Here is a 21,007-nt window from a genome sequence, read left to right on the forward strand (position 1 = left end):
TCTGAAAGTGCTCTTCAATCATTTATTGTGCCTATAATTAAACTAAAAACCTGTCACTGAGGTTTCTTTCTGGTGCTGCTTTTCTGAGTTACTTCTACATCAGCCCTATTTTTTTTTAAGAGTTTTCACCTGAAGAGTGACAACACTTGGGGTTCTAACTTAACAACTAACACAAACACAGAATGAATTGTTGGTAAAGTTACTTCTTTAATTATCTTCTCTTTATTTCTGCATGGGATGGAGGTGTAAATTGCAAAACTGGCATTGCTTTGTGAATTAAAAATATTTACTTAAAAGAACTGCTAGCAAATGCAAACCTTATGTTCAACTGAAATAGAAACAAACTTGGTTCGGTTGTGTAGGAAACAAAAATGTTAAACCTACTTAATTTGTTCTACTTGCTGATTATTTTTCTTCTTCCTTGGAGGTTTCTTCTTCTTGGGTTTATTGGCATTTTGATTGTTCGGTTTGCTGTTCACACCAAAATGTCCTGCAGATATATCACTTTGCAGCAAGTTTACCAACAAAGGGCTTGTTATTGTGACATCCTTGTTGACAGGAAAACCTGGGTTTTGTCCACAGGAAATCTGATTCCCATTTTGAGCTCCACTAAAAGGAGTACTAAAAGGCATCCCATGCCCAGCAAAATGGCTCCCTGGTGTATTGTTGTTTCCCTGCATCCCTTGCAAGTGGGGAGGCACCATGTTTCCTTGTTGCATAGAAACATCAGGTAGCATTTGTGTCAAGTTCACATCACTGTTTGTAGTAGTGGTGGTATCACCCAGTTGCTGAGACATGTGAGGGTTAGTTCCTGTGGGTCTCAAAACTTGTCCTTGAATCCCCATAACCTGAGAAGGATTGCTGTTCACAGGGCCTTGCTGGGCCATCATCTGTCCTGTGAATTGCACCATGTTTCCCTGCATATTGGGGGTTGGTCCTCTCATTATTTGAGCTGGCCCCGTCATAACATTGGACTGGCTTTGAGCACCGAATGGTTGCTTATTTCCTTGCATCTGATTGGTCATCATCTGCTCCATCATTGAATTTTGCTGCAGCAACACCTGGCCTTGCGGTCCCATCATCTGATTATGTGCAGCCATCATCTGTTGGCCTTGCTGGGGAATCATCTGCTTGGGTGGTGTCATCCTTTGTTGTGATGGACCAAGATTTTGGTTCTGAGATGCTACCATCATCTGGCCCTGTGGCATGAGCTGAGCTCGAGAAAGTATCATCTGGTTTTGAGGATTTAGAGATCCCTGAGGCTGAATGTTCACCATCTGTCCTTGGGAGGACACTATTTGTTGGTGCATTCCCATTAGCTGAGATTGTGGTCCTTGTGGAGGCTGTCCCTGCATGTTGCCCATATTAACTTGTGGAACTCCACTGGTACCTGTCTGCTGGTTGCTCATATTTCCATGAAGACCCATTAAGTTGGTCTGCATCATATTTGATGGGCCATGTTGAACTTGCATCTGATTCTGACCATTTCCTTGGCCACCTTTAAAATTTTAATAGTTCAGGTTAGACAATTGTAAACTGAATTGGTATAAGAGCATGTAAATTAATAAACTACCAGTAGTCCAGAAAAAAATCTCTTTGTTTAACATTTGCAATACTGTACTATCAAAATCCCAATATTTGAAACATGGTCTGAAAGTATTTGTGAATGTTGAAAATCCTAAGAATTATTCTGTAACAACATTTCTGCCAATCATACAGGATCAGAACATGCAAAAGAAAGAGGTAACTGATCAGTGGTGGACTAGAACAGGGGTGGCAAAGCAAACAGAAGTTAACAGCATAATATATTATTCAACAGAGTCATATTTAGAATTTTTACTGAAAGGCAAATAGGGTTTTATAATGTTTCCAGGGCATTGTCTATGAACAAAATCTTTTTTACAAAAGAGTGAAAGGTTCTAATTGGTCTTCCCAGTGTTTCTCTCTCTAAAGCCAAGGCCTCTATCGCACATACTGTCTCCATAACAGCAAATAGAAGGCAATTTTTCAAAATGGCACTAAATTCATTGCACTATTCTTCCAGATAAACTTAACTTTTGAAGTTGACAGTTCTGTGTCATTTAACACAGCAGTCTTGTTTCTACACATACAAAAATTACTACTATTGAAAATACATCATTTGTCAAGTAATGTGGATTGTATCTAATGATGGGTTTGTGCTTGCACAAGGTAAGGCCCCTGATTTTCACCAATCCCTCCTACTCTCCCCACTACCACTCCCAAAAAAAATCCCTTGAAGGTTAGGGGCCACTCAAAATTTGATATGACATAAAGTGCTATAATTAGTACAGGGGATTGGCAAAAACTGAGTGTGTCACCTTGTACTAGCAGAAGCAGTTCAGCTAGTCCTAAACCACCACTGGATACAACACTGTATTGTCCCTTAGAGTGAGCTTCCATAAATGAGAAAAGCATTTAATAATCTATTAAAATTCAGCTACCAGACCTGTGTGCTGCACACTCTGACTTGTTTGCAATTGGGGTGTTCCACTATTTGCAGGTGTCGCTGGTGCTGTAGAAGGCACCTGACTTTGCATGAAGTTCTGATTTGCCTGTCCTGCAGGAAAGCCAGGTGGGAGACGCTTGGGCATTCCTGGAAAGAAAAATAACTTTGTTTAATAATTGCATTGTATATTAATATTGATTAATATATTCTTATCATGATACAGTCAGATGGAAGTTAAGAGAATAATAAAGCAGGAAAAATGGCGGGGGGGGGTGCTGTTTGCCATCAGGGGATTTTTGCTTCTACTAACTATGTTGCACCCTCCAGCCCCAGCAGCAGCCAGAAGAAATGGAGTGGGGTGGTCTTGTTCTTTTGACTCTATGTATACAAAGGTTGTTTTTTTTTTAAGGTTGTTAGTAGCTACTACTGTTACAGTGGAACCTCGAGTTGCTAACGTAATCCGTCCCGGAGGCACGTCCGCAACTTGAAGCGTTCACATCCAGAAGCGTGTGATTTAGTGCTTCTGCGCATGCGTGAGCGGCGAAACCCAGAAGTAAATGTTCCGGTACTTCCGGGTTGCCGCGGAACGCAACTTGAAAAGACGTAACCTGAAGCGGATGCAACACAAGGTATGACTGTATTAGCTTTGGAGATACTATGGAATATTATTTAGTCTGTTAGTAAACCTTGTGCTAATTTAATTTAATCTGATAAATTTTAATAAATTAACTGTTGAAACACAATAGGAATATTGTAATTTTAGTTATATATTGTCGTTATTGTATTCCGACTGATTTTCGGCAAACCACTCTAAGCACAAATCTGTGAAAATTGTGATGTATAAATAAACTGACTATGGACTCAATGACTATGTCAAGCCATGAGAGGCTTGTTTGCCCAACCTAGACAAAGAAGATTAGAAATGATAATAATGTTTTTCATTATCAGAGAAAGAACAACCATGTTTGGACAATCATATCACTGCTTAATAACAAGCTTTTTAACTACACGTGCACCTTTAGGCATGAGCAAGAAAATAAACCAGGAAGACTTCAACAGACTAGTTTTCCATTTTGTCCAAATTGGGAAATTGTGGTTAACAACTTCAGAACAAGCTAGGATATTGTGTCAAAATTAAGCCCAGGGCTAAATATCCTGGCTTTTTAATTTGAAACAGAAAACTAGTTAACAAAAAACTTCCTGGTTTGTTTGCTCTCAGTATGAAGGGAGGAGTAAAGTGGCAATACACAGCCAAAAGGGTGCAAATCTCAGCTTATTAAACCCAGAAATGATAATCAAACTCGTCTACTGAGTAATTGTTTATTACTAATTATTAATTGAGGATACATGAGCAATATATTTACATTACAGGAGATTTAAAATCAAACTGTCAGGGAAAGTTCCCATTTGAAAAATTATTTCTGCAACTGTACAATTAGCTTAAGAATGTTGTGGTATCTCCTCCCTTGGAAGATTTCAAGCAAAAATTGGCCTGTTAGGAAAGCAATAGAGATTTACAGTATTTTGTCTCAAAGCACTGGTTTGGGCAAGGTGATATTTCTTCCAACTCTTATGCTTTTATAGTAATAGCACGGCAACATACAAAATATATAAACATGTGCAACATATCCAGGAAAAACAATGGCAAACATTATCCAACAGTTCAATTCTTTAATATGTCAACAGGAAATTCACGTGGTGTTGCATATTAATTCAGTGTTCATAGGTAACTTATTAATTTGCTATAAAGTCTAGGAACAAATATTTTGCAATAAAATGATTACTTACCTCCTAGCCCGGGATGTAAACCCTGTGGACCCTGGTTTTGCTGTTGCATTACCATGAAGTTTGGAGGTACATTCCCCTGCTGTACCATAGGATTACGGCTAGGAGAATTAATAGGCTGTTGGAACCCCTGGGTGAGAGTATTATTTTGGGGAGGCCTTGGTCCCATCTGCTGCTGTGCTTGGTTAACTGTTGGGGAAGATGCAGGAGATCCTTGCTGAAAAGAGGAGGGAGAGGAGGCAGGAGATTTGTTGGTCAGGTGGGGTTGTTGTTGTAGTGGTGTAGGGACCCGTGAAGGCCCTCCCTGAAGATTCTTCATCTGAGGAGCAGTAAATTGGCCAGAGTTGTTCATCTGAGGAAAGTTTGTGTGTGCCTGAGAAGCTTGTTGGCTTCCAAAGGGGTATGGGGGTGGAGGATGGGAGGGTGTTTGTACCGTTGCCAAAGATGGTCTGACTTGGAGTTGCTGCTGCATTTGTCCAGGCAAAGGGCCCTTTTTCCAGCCCTGGTTAACTGTCAATGTGCCCATTGTGCCTTGCGATGGAGGAGGCTGAACTATTCCAGAAGGCACCTGGTTCCAACCAGAAGAAACTGGAACCTGAGTTGGGGTTGTGAATGAAGGACGAATACCCTGTTGTGGTTGCTGGTGCTGTTGAGGAGGACGTGGCTGCAATTGTTGCTGTGGCTGCATCTGTTGGAAGTTGGCTGGGTTTATTTGCCTATTAACAGAAACTGGCTGTACTGAATGGAGCTGAGGCACAACAGATCCAGATGGATGATTTTGCTGTTGAATAGCAAGCCCTGACAAAAGTGGATCCACTGAATCTATAAAAAGAAGTGGAGAAGAAACAGAAACATCATCTGTAGTTAGTCAAGTAATTTTCAGAGAAACAAGCATTCTCTTTCTGTCCCTCACAAGCAGAAGTGTGTGCACGCACACACAGAGCGAGCTCAGGATATTTCTCAATAATGTTTTACCACACTTCACATATTTTTGTGGAAATTGTTTTGGGAGAGATGAGGACTAGGCAACAACAACATGAAATCCGCAATAATATTTGAATATTTTAAAAATGCACCACATTCCATGCAAAGAACTAGTTAAGAGCTTGGGTAAATATTTTAGAATGTGTTTCCAGATTAATAAGCAGAAACCAGGGGAAATAAAATACAAATTCACATTTCTCCAGATATATTTATCCAAGTAAGATCTAAGCTGATTACCTGACTGAGATGTTGGACGAGGTGTTCTAGGTTGCAACTCTGTGTTAGCTGCACTTGTCATCATAGATGATACATTCCCACTTTGCTGCATCATCACAGTTGCAGGATTGTTTATTCTTATTAACCCTAGAAACATAACCATATTTTTCATTGTGCAAAGATGCAAATTGTCAAATTGTAAAGTACAGCATTACACAGAATGAGAAAAGCTTCAAATCCTGCACTGAAATTTTGAAGTTGTTTTTCTTTGGTATATTTATTTATTTGATTTTTAAAAATATATACAAGAAAGCAGAAATTCTAACAAAACTGTTGCCTCTGTGGCAAAAGCCACTCCAACGTGAATTGATAAAGGAGAATGAATTGCTAAAGGAAACCATATTGTAGATATCTAGTGTGTTTTAGTGGCCAGAGGCTTGGAACAGAAGCTGGGAGACCAGTGTTCAAATCCCTATGCTGTAATGTAGCTTGATAGGTAACCTTGGGCCAATCACTTTCTCAAAGGGTTGTTGTGAGAATAATATGGGGGTGGGGGAAACAATGTATGCCACACTGAACTCCTTGGAAGGGCAAGATAGAAATGTAATGATAAAAAAATTAAATATGAATGCTAGATCATACAAATAGGAACACATTACAAATAAGAGTATCAAATACATATGTTAAGGTATGTATGGCCTTCACTGTTTTCTACAAAGGGAGCATGGCCAACCTTGTTCCAGAACACCAATAAGCAATTTAAGAACCAAACCAAAAACAGCACAGCAACAAATCCACGGGTACTGACCCTTTGTCTTCTTCCATTTCTCTTCATGGCTTGTTAAGTTAGTACCATAAAAAAATTCTAACAAGTGTTTCTTTGTCTATATTATCTGCTTTGTCTTCCTGACTCTACTTTTAATTTTTCCATTGAATTTTACATATTATTCAGCTTTCTTTTTGTGTTTGTCATTATTACTATTATCAGCGGCAAAACAAAGCCAATTTATTTACTTTTTTAACTGAGTCCAATGGGTGAAATCCAACATTGTGCAAACAGATTTCTTCTCAAGCAATGGGACATTCTCTTTCCCTATTTAAAAACATTCCTATTTTTAAATAAAAATCAGGACCCTCAAAAAAGATACTTACACAGGCTTCTAAACACTGATTACAAAACTTCCTAATTAGAAGTTAAATTATGTATTATATCTGAATGGTTATAAGAACAGCATCTATCCTTGAAGGGAACTTTGGAAAATCTACCATGTAGGATCTTAGAGCAGGCTTATTCTACCTTGGCCCTCCCGATGTTTTTGGCCTACAACTCCAATGATCCCTAGCTAGCAGGACCAGTGGTCAGGGATGATGGGAATTATAGTCTCAAAACATCTGGAGGGCCGAGATTGAGGAAGCCTGTCTTAGAGGATAAAACATTAAAACAGGCTAAAAAACCCCATTCTTCTATACTTAGTTATAGTAAGAAAAATTGCATGTGGTAAAAAAATGTTAGCAATCTATAAATGTTCCAGAAAAAAACCCCCAAACAAACATGAAAAATCAAGAAGTGAAAAGTCTTTGGAGTTGTATGGAAGAACAGTTGCATATTTCACAAAGTAACGTATCACTAACTTTTAAAAAGCTGAACTTGCCTTGGTTTCCTGGTATGGGAAAGCCTGTCTCCATTCGTACTGAGTTGTTTTGTCCAATAGGGCCATTAATCCTCACATCTTGGCCTCGGTTTTGAGCCAATGACAAATTGATGGCACCTTCACCTGAAAGCAATCATTAACATTCAAGTCAGAGCATAAATATTGCTTCAATATGGCAGGGCAGTAAACTACAAAGTAGCATTTAAAAAGGGCTGTTGAAAAGTGGTATATTGGATTCAGATCAACAACATGCATTTAAAACAAATAAGAGAGAATAGCCACTTTTGGGCTTTCCTTAAAAAGTCACTTGAAAGCTTAATATTGAGAGTTCATCTGCCACCCTGGGCTCCTTTGGGAAGAAGTGTTGGATAAAAATTTAATAAATTAAAAACAAACAAATAAGGTTGTTTATTCTAGTTGCTCCAATCCAGCAATCTTTTGTGGGTGTAGATGCTATGATATATATCTTGAGTTTTCCTATTCATTTTAAATAGAGAAAACAATCCATGCATGAATTTCTTCTGTGCAAGGATTTTCTTTCCTTGCAGCCATGAATGAGACAGCTGGAAAGCAGAAATATTCTTATATTACCAGAGCAAAGCAGCTGTTATTCAAGTACAGCTTCATCTTATCATTCTTATCAATGAAGCAGTGGGAAAATATGTGTAAGGTTCGTGTGATGGTGCTTCACGAGTAACGGAGCAATAGCCAAAACAGTCTTTTGCAGTTTTACTGTGCAAGACTATTTACAGTGCAGAGCTACAAAAAGCATGTCTGTCTCAGTCGCTGGCAGAATCCGGGAGTGCCCCCTTCCGGCTCCTTCCCCAGCATAAGAGTTTCGGCACCCCAAATCTCCTCCTACCCTCCTTGTGTTTCACCCCTCTGCGTAATTGGGGCGCTGGAAACGGCGTGTTTCCCTCCTGACCAGCCGAGCGAGGTGAGGTGCTTGGGCTCGTTGCAGCATCCCCAAGCCCTCTCCTCTCCCGGCTGGCCCCTTCCCCTTCCTCCCCACTGGAGGTGTGGCTGCTTTTCGCGCTGGAAGATGTGCTGCTGCTCAATTGGCGTCGGGGCTCTCTGTATGCTAACAGACACTCCATTCCCCTCAGTGGGCCAGGAGGTAGTTCCCTGACAATATGCAAAATGTAAGCAATAATAATTTGGATCTGCCAGCAGACTGGCATTTTCAAGCGCATGTGAAAATGAGCAGTATGTAAAAAGTCATAGGCTGCCATCATTTAATACCATTTGTCAGACGAATTCTGATTATATAGCAGGTTTTACCCTCTCTCTCTCTCTCTGGTCCATGGGGTCAAGAAGAGTCGGACATGACTGAACGACTGAACAACAACAACACCCTCTCTCTCTAGCAACCACAGATGACATGAAGCAGGGGAACGGAAGCTGGCTATTTGATGGCCAGAATTCACGAGGCATGTGCTGCTAAATGAAACAGCTGGGAGAAGGGTACACACATGAAGGGTATACATACGAAAGTCCAACATGTAGTCTATCCCTGAGGCAGAATATCAGGATGCCAGTGAGGTATACTATTATTTAGTACTCAAAAAGCTAATGAAAATATTTATTTTTCAAACACTGTGTTTCTTAAGTATACTATACAGTTCAGGAACAACTGCGAAGTATTTTCAGCTACCTTCAATTTGAACTGAGAGAATTCCCAAGTCTCTAAGTTGTTGGTTGTTGTTCTGAGCCAGCAATCGTAGTCGCTCAGCTGCTTCACGAGGAATATTGAAAGTAACACGTACACTGTTCCAGGGTTCCACCTTCTTCAGTTTTAACTTTTCAGATTCTTGTTAAAAGGAGAAAAAAGAAGACAAACTTGTTGAACTACTACAGAGAATGTACATGGTTACTCAAGTACAATAACTGATATCAATATGTGATAGTAACTCTGAACTACTTCACACAAGACATTTCAACTAGCAATTCAAATGTACACTGTACACTTCAGGAAGAAGAGTGGGATATATATATTTTTTCACTAAAAATAACTAGTAAAAAGTCTGCAATATTCTAGAGCAATTTAACTTTAAATAAATGCATTGCAATTTTACATGTCTAAATCTAATATTTAAAAGTTAATTAAGCAATCTTTCATTAAAAAAATACAAAAGAGCGAAATACCCAGGTGTAAAAGGCCAGGAACATTGTTCAAAATGATATCCAATTTCTGTTTAAAGTCATCATCATCAAGATTGCCTTTAAAAGCTACAAAGATTGTGGAATCTTCACAAGGGCTCTCATGTTTAATGTCATCTTCCTCTAGTCCAGAGTCAAGATCCACATCCAGGTCTTCCATGGTTGAAGAACACGATGAAGTGTGGTTATCTTTTAATTTAGGCATATCACCCCAAACCATGACTATGTAATTTGTTGCAGTGGAAGCTAATCAGGTATTAAGACAAACCTATAAAAGAAAATAAGTTTAAAATATATTGTTTATATATTTAAAATATATTGTTTATATATACATGCACAATTTTATATCTATACAAGCACAGCTTATTGTTAATACTGTTTCTATTTTGTTCTTACCTTGTTTAGATCTCAAAACATATTATGTTCATAAGCTGCTTGCATACAAACTGAGCTTGAAATGAACCCCCACCCCCTAAAATAATAATCAAAATCACCACCTCAAAACTCTCCCAAAGGAATCCGCGAGAGAGTTCCAATGACTTTCTTAAAACTCATTTCATCATTCTGCCCCCCCCCCGGAAAGGAAATTATTTAACAATTTTTAATGGTAGTGGGAAAGCATACTGTGCGGGGAACTGACACAGGATTTGTCTTCTTATTTTTAATAATTCTAAAATTCTAAGAAAAGCCTCATCAGAATGAAACCACAAGGGCATTGCCTGTGGTTCTTTTAGCAAAGTCACTCCCCATTTTTCTTTTAGAAAAGAATTATGGAATGCATGATAAAGTGATCTATTTATCCAGTTAGAGTGTAGTTTTGGTCTAGTACCTGGAAGACCAGGGTTCAAATCCCCACTCAGTCATAAAGTTCACTGGGCCAATCACTGCCTCTCAGCCTACCCTACGTCACAGGGCCATTGTGGGGATTAAAAAAGGAAGGAGAATCATGTATGCCACCTTGAGCTCCTTGGAGATTAAGGTAAAATGAAAATGCAATAACTAACGAATGAACCAAATAAATATATAAATAAATGAAGTGCATTTGGCATTTATATACGGCTTGATTGTAAAAACAAAAAACTCCTCTAAGCGGTTTACAAAATTATGAAGTAAAACATTTAAAAATATCAATTAAAAACAGTTACAACTTAGTATATAAAATATTTCAACAGTTTAATTAAAATCAATACTTCCTAAAAAAAAAAAGAAGATGCTAAAACACACACAACGTCTGCATGTAAGGATAGGCTTGCCTAAACAGAAATGTTTTAAACAGGCACCAAAAAGAGTAGTAGCAAAGGTGCTTGCCTAATGTCAACAGGCAGGGAGCTTCACAGCTCTGACACAGCTTTAGCCAGTAGTCACTGGCACAATGTCTGGCGCTCCTACAGCTGCTGTGAATCATTGCTCCCCAGCAATGGGGCTGCCAAATGCAATTGCTGAGATACCTCTATCTTCACCACAATAAAAACAACTACTATGCAGCTAAACAATACTGAACAACTACTGTACAATTATTATACAAAAATACAACTATTAGGGAAAGCAGTGACATGAGCATCTACTGGATGGTACCCATGACATTGCTGACATACATACCAAAGCTTTTCTACTTTCTTCAGACGCTGTGCATTTACCAATATAGTACTATAGTTCCTCCCCAGAGAAGGCACCTATCTAGAAAGGCCTTAGCGGATATAAAGTAAATCCAAAGAAGCTAATGTTTTCATTTATCACATATTAATACATATTGCTAATAAATAAAATAGCTTACCTGGAGATCCTGTATCAGAAGCTGCATGACAATTTAAGCTGACCTGGAAAAATTGAGCCATAGCAGCATTCAGGTTGCTGGTCTGCTTTAGCAGACAGTGGGAGTCCAATACTCTGAAAACTTCAGCTGTGACAAATCTGCAGGTGTATCAAGTTAAAATTAATTAAGGATGGGGGTGTTCTTTTTGCTCTGAACCAAATCAAGTATCGACATCATTATATTAGTTCCTAAGTGTTTCATCAAAAGTCAACATAATCCTTTAAATATTTTTTATCAACGATAAAAAGTAAAACCATCTTTTTTTAAAAAGTATATCCATTCATTGGATACAACCCTATATTTGGTAGATAGAGTGTAAAATGCAAGGAGTGATTTTTAAAAAGTTCTTCATTTACACAGGAAAGTCTCCATTAAATTTGCATATATGGTAGAGGCATTTTTCCATTTAGGGATTAACCATAGGGCTAACATACTTACATCTGTATTATTTAATATTAACTTAGTTATTAAGAAACATAGTTACAAATAATTTTTGAATGTTAAAAAATAAATAAAATAAATACATGTTTGTTTGTTTGATCTGCGCTGAGAAGGAGGTCAGCATGTCATGTTTTATTCTCCTAATCCAGGGAGAGTTTGCAGAGACAGAAGTTTACAGAAGCGGTTCTAGAAATCTATTAAATAAATAAAGCTAACCAAAATCATTTCCTGATAATAAAGTAGTCTTTCAACCCATACCGAGATAAGACTTGGCAAATTATATATAAAATTGGTATACATGTATTTACGCAGCATAGGAATTTTAAAAATCTGAGGCCACTCACACATACTGAACACACAATATTAAGGTTGAGTTTTTCCTCCTTTATGCTGATGACTTTGTAGCTCACTTAGAACATGAGCCTATGCATGACTATTCACAAGTTAGTTCCACCGAGTTCAATGGGGCATATATGCTTAATGTTTCTTTATTAAATATAATTATTTTATAAGGTTTTATCCTATACACACATACATGACAGTAAATTATACTTAGCTAAATGAGACTTATTTGCAAATTAACATGACTGGATTAGGCTGCATATCTATTAAATTCTGAACATTTGACAATCTGCAACTGGCATTTGATAATTTCTGAAATACTAAAACCATTTAATTAGTGAATAATTTTATTTGTACATAGGTGATCTGCATTATTCTCTGCTATATCTGCATAGCAAAAGCCCACACTGCAGACATCAATGGCTTGCTAACATTCTAATACTTGTTTTTCTAAGAGGTTGGATACCTGTTAGTCATAACTCCATAATTATCTTAAGTTGAATGACGATCATGTTATCCACAAAATCATACAACATGGTGCCAATCTGGATTAGATTCTGGATGAGGTCCTGTTGCCCTTCCTAGATAACAATAAACCTAAAAGAATTTTTTCAAGAAGAGGGGAAAAATAATTAACTCTCCACAAGCCTCTTTCTTAAAAAAGAAAGAAAGAAAAGAAAATACATTAGCAAACCACATCTCCTTTCAGCTGTTTGTTGTATGCTATCACACTCTAGCTACTGGTGAACAAACAAGAGAATTGTGGAAAGCATTGAATTTAGACCAGTGAAACTTTGATTTGAATCCATGGGGAGGGGGGGGAATTCATGCCTGCTTGCACAATCAACTTCCTCCCTCCCTGTCACAATCAACTTTTTTGAATCCCACCCTATGTTCATGTGCTATCTACTCATTAAATTCCAATATATATAACAATGCCTAACATTTGTTTAAAGAAAGTAAAATCATTTTAGTTTTAGAGTGGAGAAGTAGTAGAGGAGCAAGATTTCCCTACCCATAATTTCCACACTCCAAATTCTCTTCTAGTGGCTTTCCCTATAAAGTTTCTAAAAAGTAATTACCTAAAATACACCTGTCAGCTTGGCATATAGCTATAGGAATTTTCAAACAAACCCTCTCACATGTTCAAGAAGTAACAAGGGATGACTGTAAGCCTTACCACAAATAATATGCTCACTGGCCATACCAACCAGCAGACCCTAGACTTTCTCCATACTAAAGAGAATGTCACTGAATTTGTGATGGGGTACTTCAACACCTCTTATAATAAAGTTTCAAACTCCAACAGCTAGACCAACAGAGTCACCAAACTATGGAACATAAAGTAAAGCATAAAGAAAAGTACATATGATTAGCAATACATGAAACCGAAATACAGTATATCTATTCCCTTTTTACTTACCAAGATGAACTTTCAGAGGCTCTTCATTATATGTTGTTTAAAATGGCATTCATTAATCTCAACCTAACAAGCATTTTAGATGATCATGTCTCAGCACACTTTGAGTTTAACCCTAAGAAGAAAAACACACACATGTATAATGTTGCTTATGAAAGTAACTTGCACAGTCAGACTACTTGATCAATCTAACCCTCTGACAGGCAGCAGCTCTTCAAATCCTGCTATCTGAGATGCAAGGGGCCAAATCTTTAATATTATGCATGCAATGCATGCTATGGATTGCTGAGCTATGGCACCTACCCTTTACAAACTATTTGTCCAGAAACTGAGTAAAATGTCCAAATTACATGTGAAGTGTAAAATAAGGTATCTAATATGGTTGCCCTTTTATGAATCCATATAAGGCCAGACAAGCACACAAACAGCTTGACATCATTTTATATAAGGTCATTAGTGTCATAAGCATATCAGACTATAATACTTCTGCCAACTACAAAAATAAAATAAAAGGGGTGCCCAAGTTTTCCCATAGGTGTACAGTTCAATCCAAATGGTCCGCAAGACCGCAACAGATGTCTAACTCTACCCCTTCTCCAAGAAACATTATTCTCCTCCTCTTATATTTACAGTATTATCAGGAAAGCCCAGTTCAGTTTACCAACTTTCCTTTATTAGAAAGGCCTGACAAACATACTGTATAGAACTTCTTGCATTCCGTGCCTTTGTATTAAAGTGGTGGTGTGGACAGACTGGCATTGTGCCCAGCTCAAAGCCACTACAGATGGACTTGGGCCACTGTCAGAATCATTGTGCCTGGTCCTATGAGATCCTAAGCTGAGATACATAGCACCTCATAGGTTCAGGCAACCTCCACTCCACCATTTATTTTGACAGTGTCAATCTGCTAAGGTCCAATATGATTTCATTTCAAAAGAACTCCAAGCTAACATACACAGCCTCTATCTCTCTCACACACAAAACCTATTAGGGTACTTTGGACCTCTGTGACAGAGAATGACCTCCAACCATTCTGTCTCTTTATGAATTCCCAACTGTGCCCTAAGACTCTTTCTTCCATGATAGTAAAACAATCCATTATGTCCCATACATGTTAAGTTGGCAACTACAAACAGGAAACAAACAGGGCAGCATTCTCCTACTATCACTCTCTAACTATAACGGGCATTCAGAGACAGTATATATCTGGTCCTCCAGATATTCCTGAACTTCAACTCCCATCAGCCTTAGAAAACATGGCCAATTACCAGAGGTGGTGTGTTTCATTCAGCAACATATGGAGAGCCAAATGTTCCCCATACCTGACATGTAGCCATCAAGACATAAGGAACACAAATGATGTAACTCAAAGCAACATGCATAGAATTTCTAGGTAGACTCCCTTCCACATGCTTACCAGATCTAGATCTCCTTAGCTTCCATAAAACTGCTACAACATGTGCCTTTACACCATGGGCTAGGACCAACATAGAATGCTTTCATGCTTATAGTTAACTAGAACTGGCAGATCCTTAAAACAGTGTTTTTCAACCTTTTTTGGGCAAAGGCACACTTGTTTCAGGAAAAAAATCACGAGGCACACCACCATTAGAAAATGTTAAAAAATTTAACTCTGTGCCTATATTGACTATATATAAAGTAATTATCTAGAATTTTTCAATTTTTCCCACGGCACACCAGGCAACATCTCGCGGCACACTAGTGTGCCGCGGAACAGTGGTTGAAAAACACTGCCTTAAAAACCTGTCTATATAGCTGTGTTACCGGCCGAAACAGGTAGCTGTAGGTGAGAGAATACTGTCTTCTTGAGGTTCAGCTAAAAGTGGCAATACAGTAATGTTATAACTGCATTTTTTTACTTTTCTGCTTTGTAAATTTGAAACATTGTTTCATTAGTCTGAGAAAACAGTAATGGACATTGAAATTGTAGCACCATTCTTTTAAGTGTTAGAAACTCAGATATACAGTCACAGGAAAAGAAAGTACACCCTCTTTGAATTCTGTGGTTTTACATATCAAAATATAATAATAATAATTTATTCCTTACCAGGTCTAAAAATTGGGCAAATGCAACCTCAAATGAACAACACATGACATCACCCCCATAACTCAAACATGGGAGGAGATAAAAAAAAAGTTAGATTTAAACATAGTTTTGATTATTCAATAAGTGTATAAGATTTTAAGAAAATGGATGACATGAAGTAAAAAAAAATCATTAAAAATTTGATCACTTTATATGGAATGACCCAGTAATATAACCGAGGCACCCATCACTGTTAGTCAGGACTGCTTGATCACACTTCTCCAGTGGTGCAACAGTAATACTACTAGCACATTTTCAAAGCTCAGCAGGGTGAAGGATGATTTCAAATTCTATGGGGGATGGCGTGTACTAAATGACTCTCAGAGTCCCATCCAACTCCCTAATTCAATGATTCTATGTGTCTATGTATGGGGGTTGCATTTTAAAATAATTTAAAAGTTTTAAAGTAATTTAAACTAATTGCCCAAATCTAATGCATGTTGACTTTAACATGTGAATCCCTGCTAAGTCCAAAAATAGTTGTTTTGCCCAATTTTTTGGAGTACATTAATGTATATTAAGTGTTGATATTCAGTGATGTTTGTCTCAAGTTTTGACATGCACAATGTTAGTCTACCATTGTTGACACTTGCCAAATCTTAGACATCCATTGTAACACATGTCACAGTGCTAGACAAGTACTGTACATTAAACTTCAGGCTAATTTACTTAACTAGTTGCTCATTTTAAGGATACAACAAATAAATATATTCAGGATTTGTTCAGGAGGAGACTTTAAAAGTAGCCAGATCACAAACCATTTACAGTTCTGGATTAAACCCTGTGGAGGCCCCTAGGCACTCAAAATCGGGGATGGGGGATTCACAAATTATCTCCAATATGTTTTTGTAATTTTCTCTCCAGATCAAATCAATTTTATTTTGATCCATTGTCATGGGGCCCCTAAAAGGCATGAGGCCCATAGTCTGGTGCCTACTCTGCCTATTTGGTAACCCTGCACTGACCACATAGGGCACAGGTGGACAACCTGCATCATAGGGGAAATTTGACCAGACACACAGAAAGTAAGAAAAGGAAAGAAAGACAAGTGTGCAGAACATGAAAATGTGGGGGTTGGGAACTGAACAGCCTTAGCTCTAAGGACCAGGACACTGAACCTGGTGTAGCAAAAGACAAGAAGTCAGTGCATGTAGCATTTGTTTCTAGAGACCACAAAGCAAGTCTGGAGCAAGAGTAGCAAGATGGAACTGCTGTAATATAAGATGTGGGTGAACAAATGTTTGGTCAAAGATGCAAGAAGTGAAAGGGGCAGATCCTTTAGATATGCAAAGCAGCAACCAGGATTTGGCAAAGACTGCAAAAGGTTAGAGAAAAGAAAAAAGATGCTAAGTAATTTCACTATGTGTCTAAAATTTCTTTGTTCTAGGATAACAGTGGGAAATTATTGCAAACTACAGAACTTCAGACAGGTTTTTCTACACAAATTAGTACACAAAAATCCAAGCACTCATGCTACACCAACTTTTTCTAAACATGGAAGTGTGGCCAATTACAGCTACACTATATATATGGGAATGTGGAATCACCACCGAATGAGCAGTATGAACATTAATGCTTTCCCTATAGGAAAACTTTAATATCTGAAGTGGCCCTACCAGGACCACTTCACATGTTGTATTAAGGAAGGCAAACTAGATCTGTGAGTGTCCTATACAGATGGCACATATTTTACAAACAAGTTCTCCTTCAGACTCAAGAGAGAAGGAAGAACTGAAGGTAGAAAGTTGGTTGCAAAAAGTGATTTGGAATTTCCAACAGACCACGGAGGCAACATAAGGAGCAGCATCAATCACTTTTAAAGCCATCTTTTTGCCAATTGGCTTTTTATTCTCCTATCAGTATGATTGTTACTTTATTCCTTTACTAAATTTTACCTTGTTTTGTTATACGGTTTTGTCATATTGTAAACTGCCTCAGGTGAGCCCACCACAATGGTGGGCTATACATTGAAGGTCTTTTCTTTGACATATAAAGTCCTAAATGGTATGGATCCAACATTCATGAAAGATCAACTTGTCCTAAACAGACCAAACTAAGAGGTGTTTTCACTGTGGGAGGCCTTGTTAGCATTTCTGTTGCCCCAGAACATTCAAGGCATGGAAGCACATGGAAGAGACTTCTTTCTAGTGGCCTCCAAGGTCTGGAACTCCCTCTCCCAATGTGTGCCTGGCACCTATTTTGCACACATTTCAGCACCATGCCAAGGAGCACCTTTTTACCTGAATGTTTGGGGATGGCTGAATCTGTTTTCCCATTTGTAACTGATACTGTACTTTTTTTTTACTGTGAATTTGTGTTTTATGCTTTTTTGTTTAGATATTAGCATACTTTTTGTTGTAGCCCAGCCCACGATGGGACACATTGTGTCCCACATTGTGAAGAATATGTAACATATATGTATAAATTAAACAGTGTAATAAATAATATTTGCAAAAAGATGTGTGCATCTACCAAGCCGAAACATGGATCCTAGCAGTTTTACTCTTTCTCAGTTCAGCTTCTTGCATAATATGTTATAAGATTCTCACCTTTTAAACTTTAAAAAACCTCTCATATAAAGTAGCAGAGATACATAATAGCAACAAGGGCATTTAAAATAAATTTATTTGGTATATTTGTATACCACCCTTTAGGCAAACATCTCCCATGATGGTTTACAACAAAATGTTTACAATATAGAAGAGTTACATCCATCATAACAGAACTAGAAAGAAGTCAGGAGTTGGATTAATTCATAGAAATGAAAAAACATTCTGTTGCAAAAAATCTAAAACATATTAGGGAATGTATGAGTGGTGGAACATTTCACAACAAATAAATGGAAAACAGAGGCCAAGCTGAAGGAGAAGCACCAACAAAAAATACTCTGAAGCTCAGTCAATTAGTGTACTATGAAAAAAGCACAATGAACTTTGTACACTGCTATGAAATTTTATGTGAACAGTTTTATATATATACATATATATATACACACACACATACACACACACACACTGAAGCACTGTAATACTAAAGTATATTCCAACAAAGTCAATCACTTGTCTGCAAATAATACTACTTTCCACATCATATTCATTGGGATCTCACTTGGAAAGGTTCTTTCAGTTCCTGGTCAAACCCATATATTTTGTGTCTTAACCCACACCATACATCCAAGTACTTATGTGGGGGCATTGTTTTGTTTTGTTGTAACTATTTATTTGTGTTTTTATCTTGTATTTTTATCTTGTGAACCACCCTGAGATCTTCAGATTAAGGACGGTATATAAATATAATAAATAATAATAATGAACCTCTGCATTAATTAGAGAGAATGAGGGACCCTTTCTACCCTCCATTTTCCTTTACAAAAAGAGTGTCAATAAAACAATTGCTCATATTAAACCAGTATTTTGCTCTAGTTGTTATTAGGGGTTTTATTTGCCCCTATAAGGTAATTTCTTTAGAAGAAGAGAAGGCATATCAAATTTAAATGAAAACAAAATCCAAAGCTAGAATTCTCTTTCCTGTGTTAAATCTGACAGCCGTTTAAGTTACACTTTGCCATCTGCAAAACAACCCTCAAGAGTTAAGACTACAGGAACAAGGGCTGAACAAGCAGTATTAGCCAAACTTTAAGCCACCAAAGAATCTCAAACCCCCAACAGTCCCAAGCAATTTGCAGAAGTTACCACTATTCACAGGTTACATCATTTGTTATTTCAGTGACATTTCTAGTCAGTAGTGATATGACTGTATTTTCTTGCATTTTAAATGGTAATGTGAGTGCTCTATGACCAAAACAAATGCTTACAATATGCATTGCTGATAGTTTTTGATCATTTGTTTTCAAACAAATATATAAACCCAAAGGAGTAAAATGTGCCATTCAAAATATTCTATAAAGAAGGAACCAATAAGTTTTAAAAACAAAAGTGCTGATGTTCTTAGGGTTCTGGGTCCCTTAACTTAGGTCCCAGGGTCACCCTCTGACAATGTTCTTTTCCGGGGTTAGTCTAGGATAACTGCTGTGTGAACAGCCTCTAAGATCAAGTCTTTAAGTGCTACCAATTCCCATACTTAACAGTATACAAATTACTCTCCAGTTTTTAAGATTTCAAAAGGCTTCTTGGGATAAAGACCTCTTACTTGGAACATCAGGTAAGAGCCATAATCAAACAGGATACTAAAACTTCCATGGATACATCACATGTTATTTCATATCCAACCTATCATATCAGCAGAGCTTATGTGACACCAACAGGACCATCTGAGGTTAGTAATTTCTGTCTACATGTCAAAAAAGTATTGTGGTTCTAATGAGATTTGTTAACCCCAATGGGCAGCCCACCTATACACAATAAGCCCATCCATATCAACTTTTTCCATTATCCCGATCAGTCCAAGTTATAAACCAGCAGCATGACTCTTTGTCTATCTGATAATTCTGAAATAGACGTGTGTGAATAATTCAGTGAAAAAAGTCAGGCTACAGATAAATTATTCAGCCTGGGCTCCTCAGGGCTTCAAGAGAAGCATAAAGCCCGACTACACATACCACTCCGGGCATCTTGAAAAGAGACGAATCCCACCTCAAAGAGCCTGGCACATTTGACAAGCAATTTAAAAACAAAACAAGTGCTGGAAAGATAGCAGGTCAATGCGTTGGAGGCCCAGTCCTTCTGGACTCAGGGGCGAACCTCTGCTGCCAACTCCACGTGTGCACTACCAATGAGCAAGTGAAACCAAACGAAGCAAGAGTTTTGTACCAAAAAATACAAAAACAAAACAAAACACAGGACTGCCTAAGAGATTGGGCGCTACGAGGCAATGGGGCGGCCATTGTGTTTTGTCCTGGAGGTCCCCCCACCTTGTGTCTAAACCTGGGCCATTCTCTCGTAGTTAAAAGGGCATCTAGTAAGCCAGGGTGGGTGGGTTGCGGGTTGAGACACCAGGCCCAAGTGCGAGGACCCCCCCCCCCAACACACAAACACTTTCCTCCTCCCAAGTCCGGGCTCAGCCAATACGCTGCTTTTCCTGAAGCACATCCTCCCCCTGTTCCCAAAGACCTGGCACCGTCCGTCACTCGCCCTCGGTAGTGCCAGGCCTCTCCGGTCGCCACACACGGCCCTTGGGAGGCGCCCGTTGGCCGCGGCAGGCCCCCGCCCCCCCCCCTCTTTCGTCCCGGGCGACCCTGACCAGGCCCGTCCCTCTCAACGGCTGTCACCAGAGCCCCTCCCACAGCCGGGCCCTGCTCCCCTCGCGCCTGCTGGGGCTGCCGGGCAACTGGTCCTCCGCTCGGCCCTCCCGCCACCTCCTTCACCGCCCCCCCCCACGCAACCCCCGCGGCCCCGCCTCACACGCACACACCACACGGAGCCCGGTCGCGCGCTTTCACCTGGTGGCGCTGCTGCTCCCGCTCAACGCGCCCGCTCCCGGCCCCCGAAAGAAAGCAGCGGCTTCGGGCAACAACGCCGCCACGCTTCTTCCTCCTCCTCCGCTGCCGGTTGCCCTGGCGGGAAAGGAGAAGCGGGCGGGGTGGTGGTGGGGGGCGGAGGCTGAGGGTGGGGAGAGGTCAGCGCGAGCCCGAACCTCCAGGACACCGACCCTCGAGCCCGGC

The 21,007-nt window shown here is 39.0% G+C and overlaps 1 protein-coding gene across 4 annotated transcripts in view; it reads right to left on the reverse strand.

Moving 5' to 3' along the window:
* The window catches only part of NCOA6 (nuclear receptor coactivator 6), a 41,059-nt gene extending 20,052 nt beyond the window's left edge, over positions 1 to 21,007 (reverse strand). For 2 of the 4 annotated variants that reach the window (XM_033153317.1, XM_033153315.1), the window contains exons 1-11: positions 20,786 to 21,006; positions 13,284 to 13,395; positions 12,327 to 12,457; positions 11,039 to 11,175; positions 9,250 to 9,532; positions 8,759 to 8,914; positions 7,105 to 7,227; positions 5,474 to 5,599; positions 4,256 to 5,074; positions 2,468 to 2,614; positions 385 to 1,498 (exon numbers count right to left, since the gene is read on the reverse strand). In XM_033153317.1, coding sequence (XP_033009208.1) covers positions 385 to 1,498; positions 2,468 to 2,614; positions 4,256 to 5,074; positions 5,474 to 5,599; positions 7,105 to 7,227; positions 8,759 to 8,914; positions 9,250 to 9,484 — 2,720 coding nt within the window. In that variant the 5' untranslated portion in view covers positions 9,485 to 9,532; positions 11,039 to 11,175; positions 12,327 to 12,457; positions 13,284 to 13,395; positions 20,786 to 21,006. Of the gene's footprint in view, positions 1 to 384; positions 1,499 to 2,467; positions 2,615 to 4,255; positions 5,075 to 5,473; positions 5,600 to 7,104; positions 7,228 to 8,758; positions 8,915 to 9,249; positions 9,533 to 11,038; positions 11,176 to 12,326; positions 12,458 to 13,283; positions 13,396 to 20,785 lie in introns of all 4 variants that reach the window. The other 2 variants (XM_033153316.1, XM_033153318.1) reach the window with 2 other exon arrangements.

Source organism: Lacerta agilis, chromosome 6, assembly GCF_009819535.1.
Source record: "Lacerta agilis isolate rLacAgi1 chromosome 6, rLacAgi1.pri, whole genome shotgun sequence".
Lineage (NCBI taxonomy): Eukaryota > Metazoa > Chordata > Lepidosauria > Squamata > Lacertidae > Lacerta > Lacerta agilis.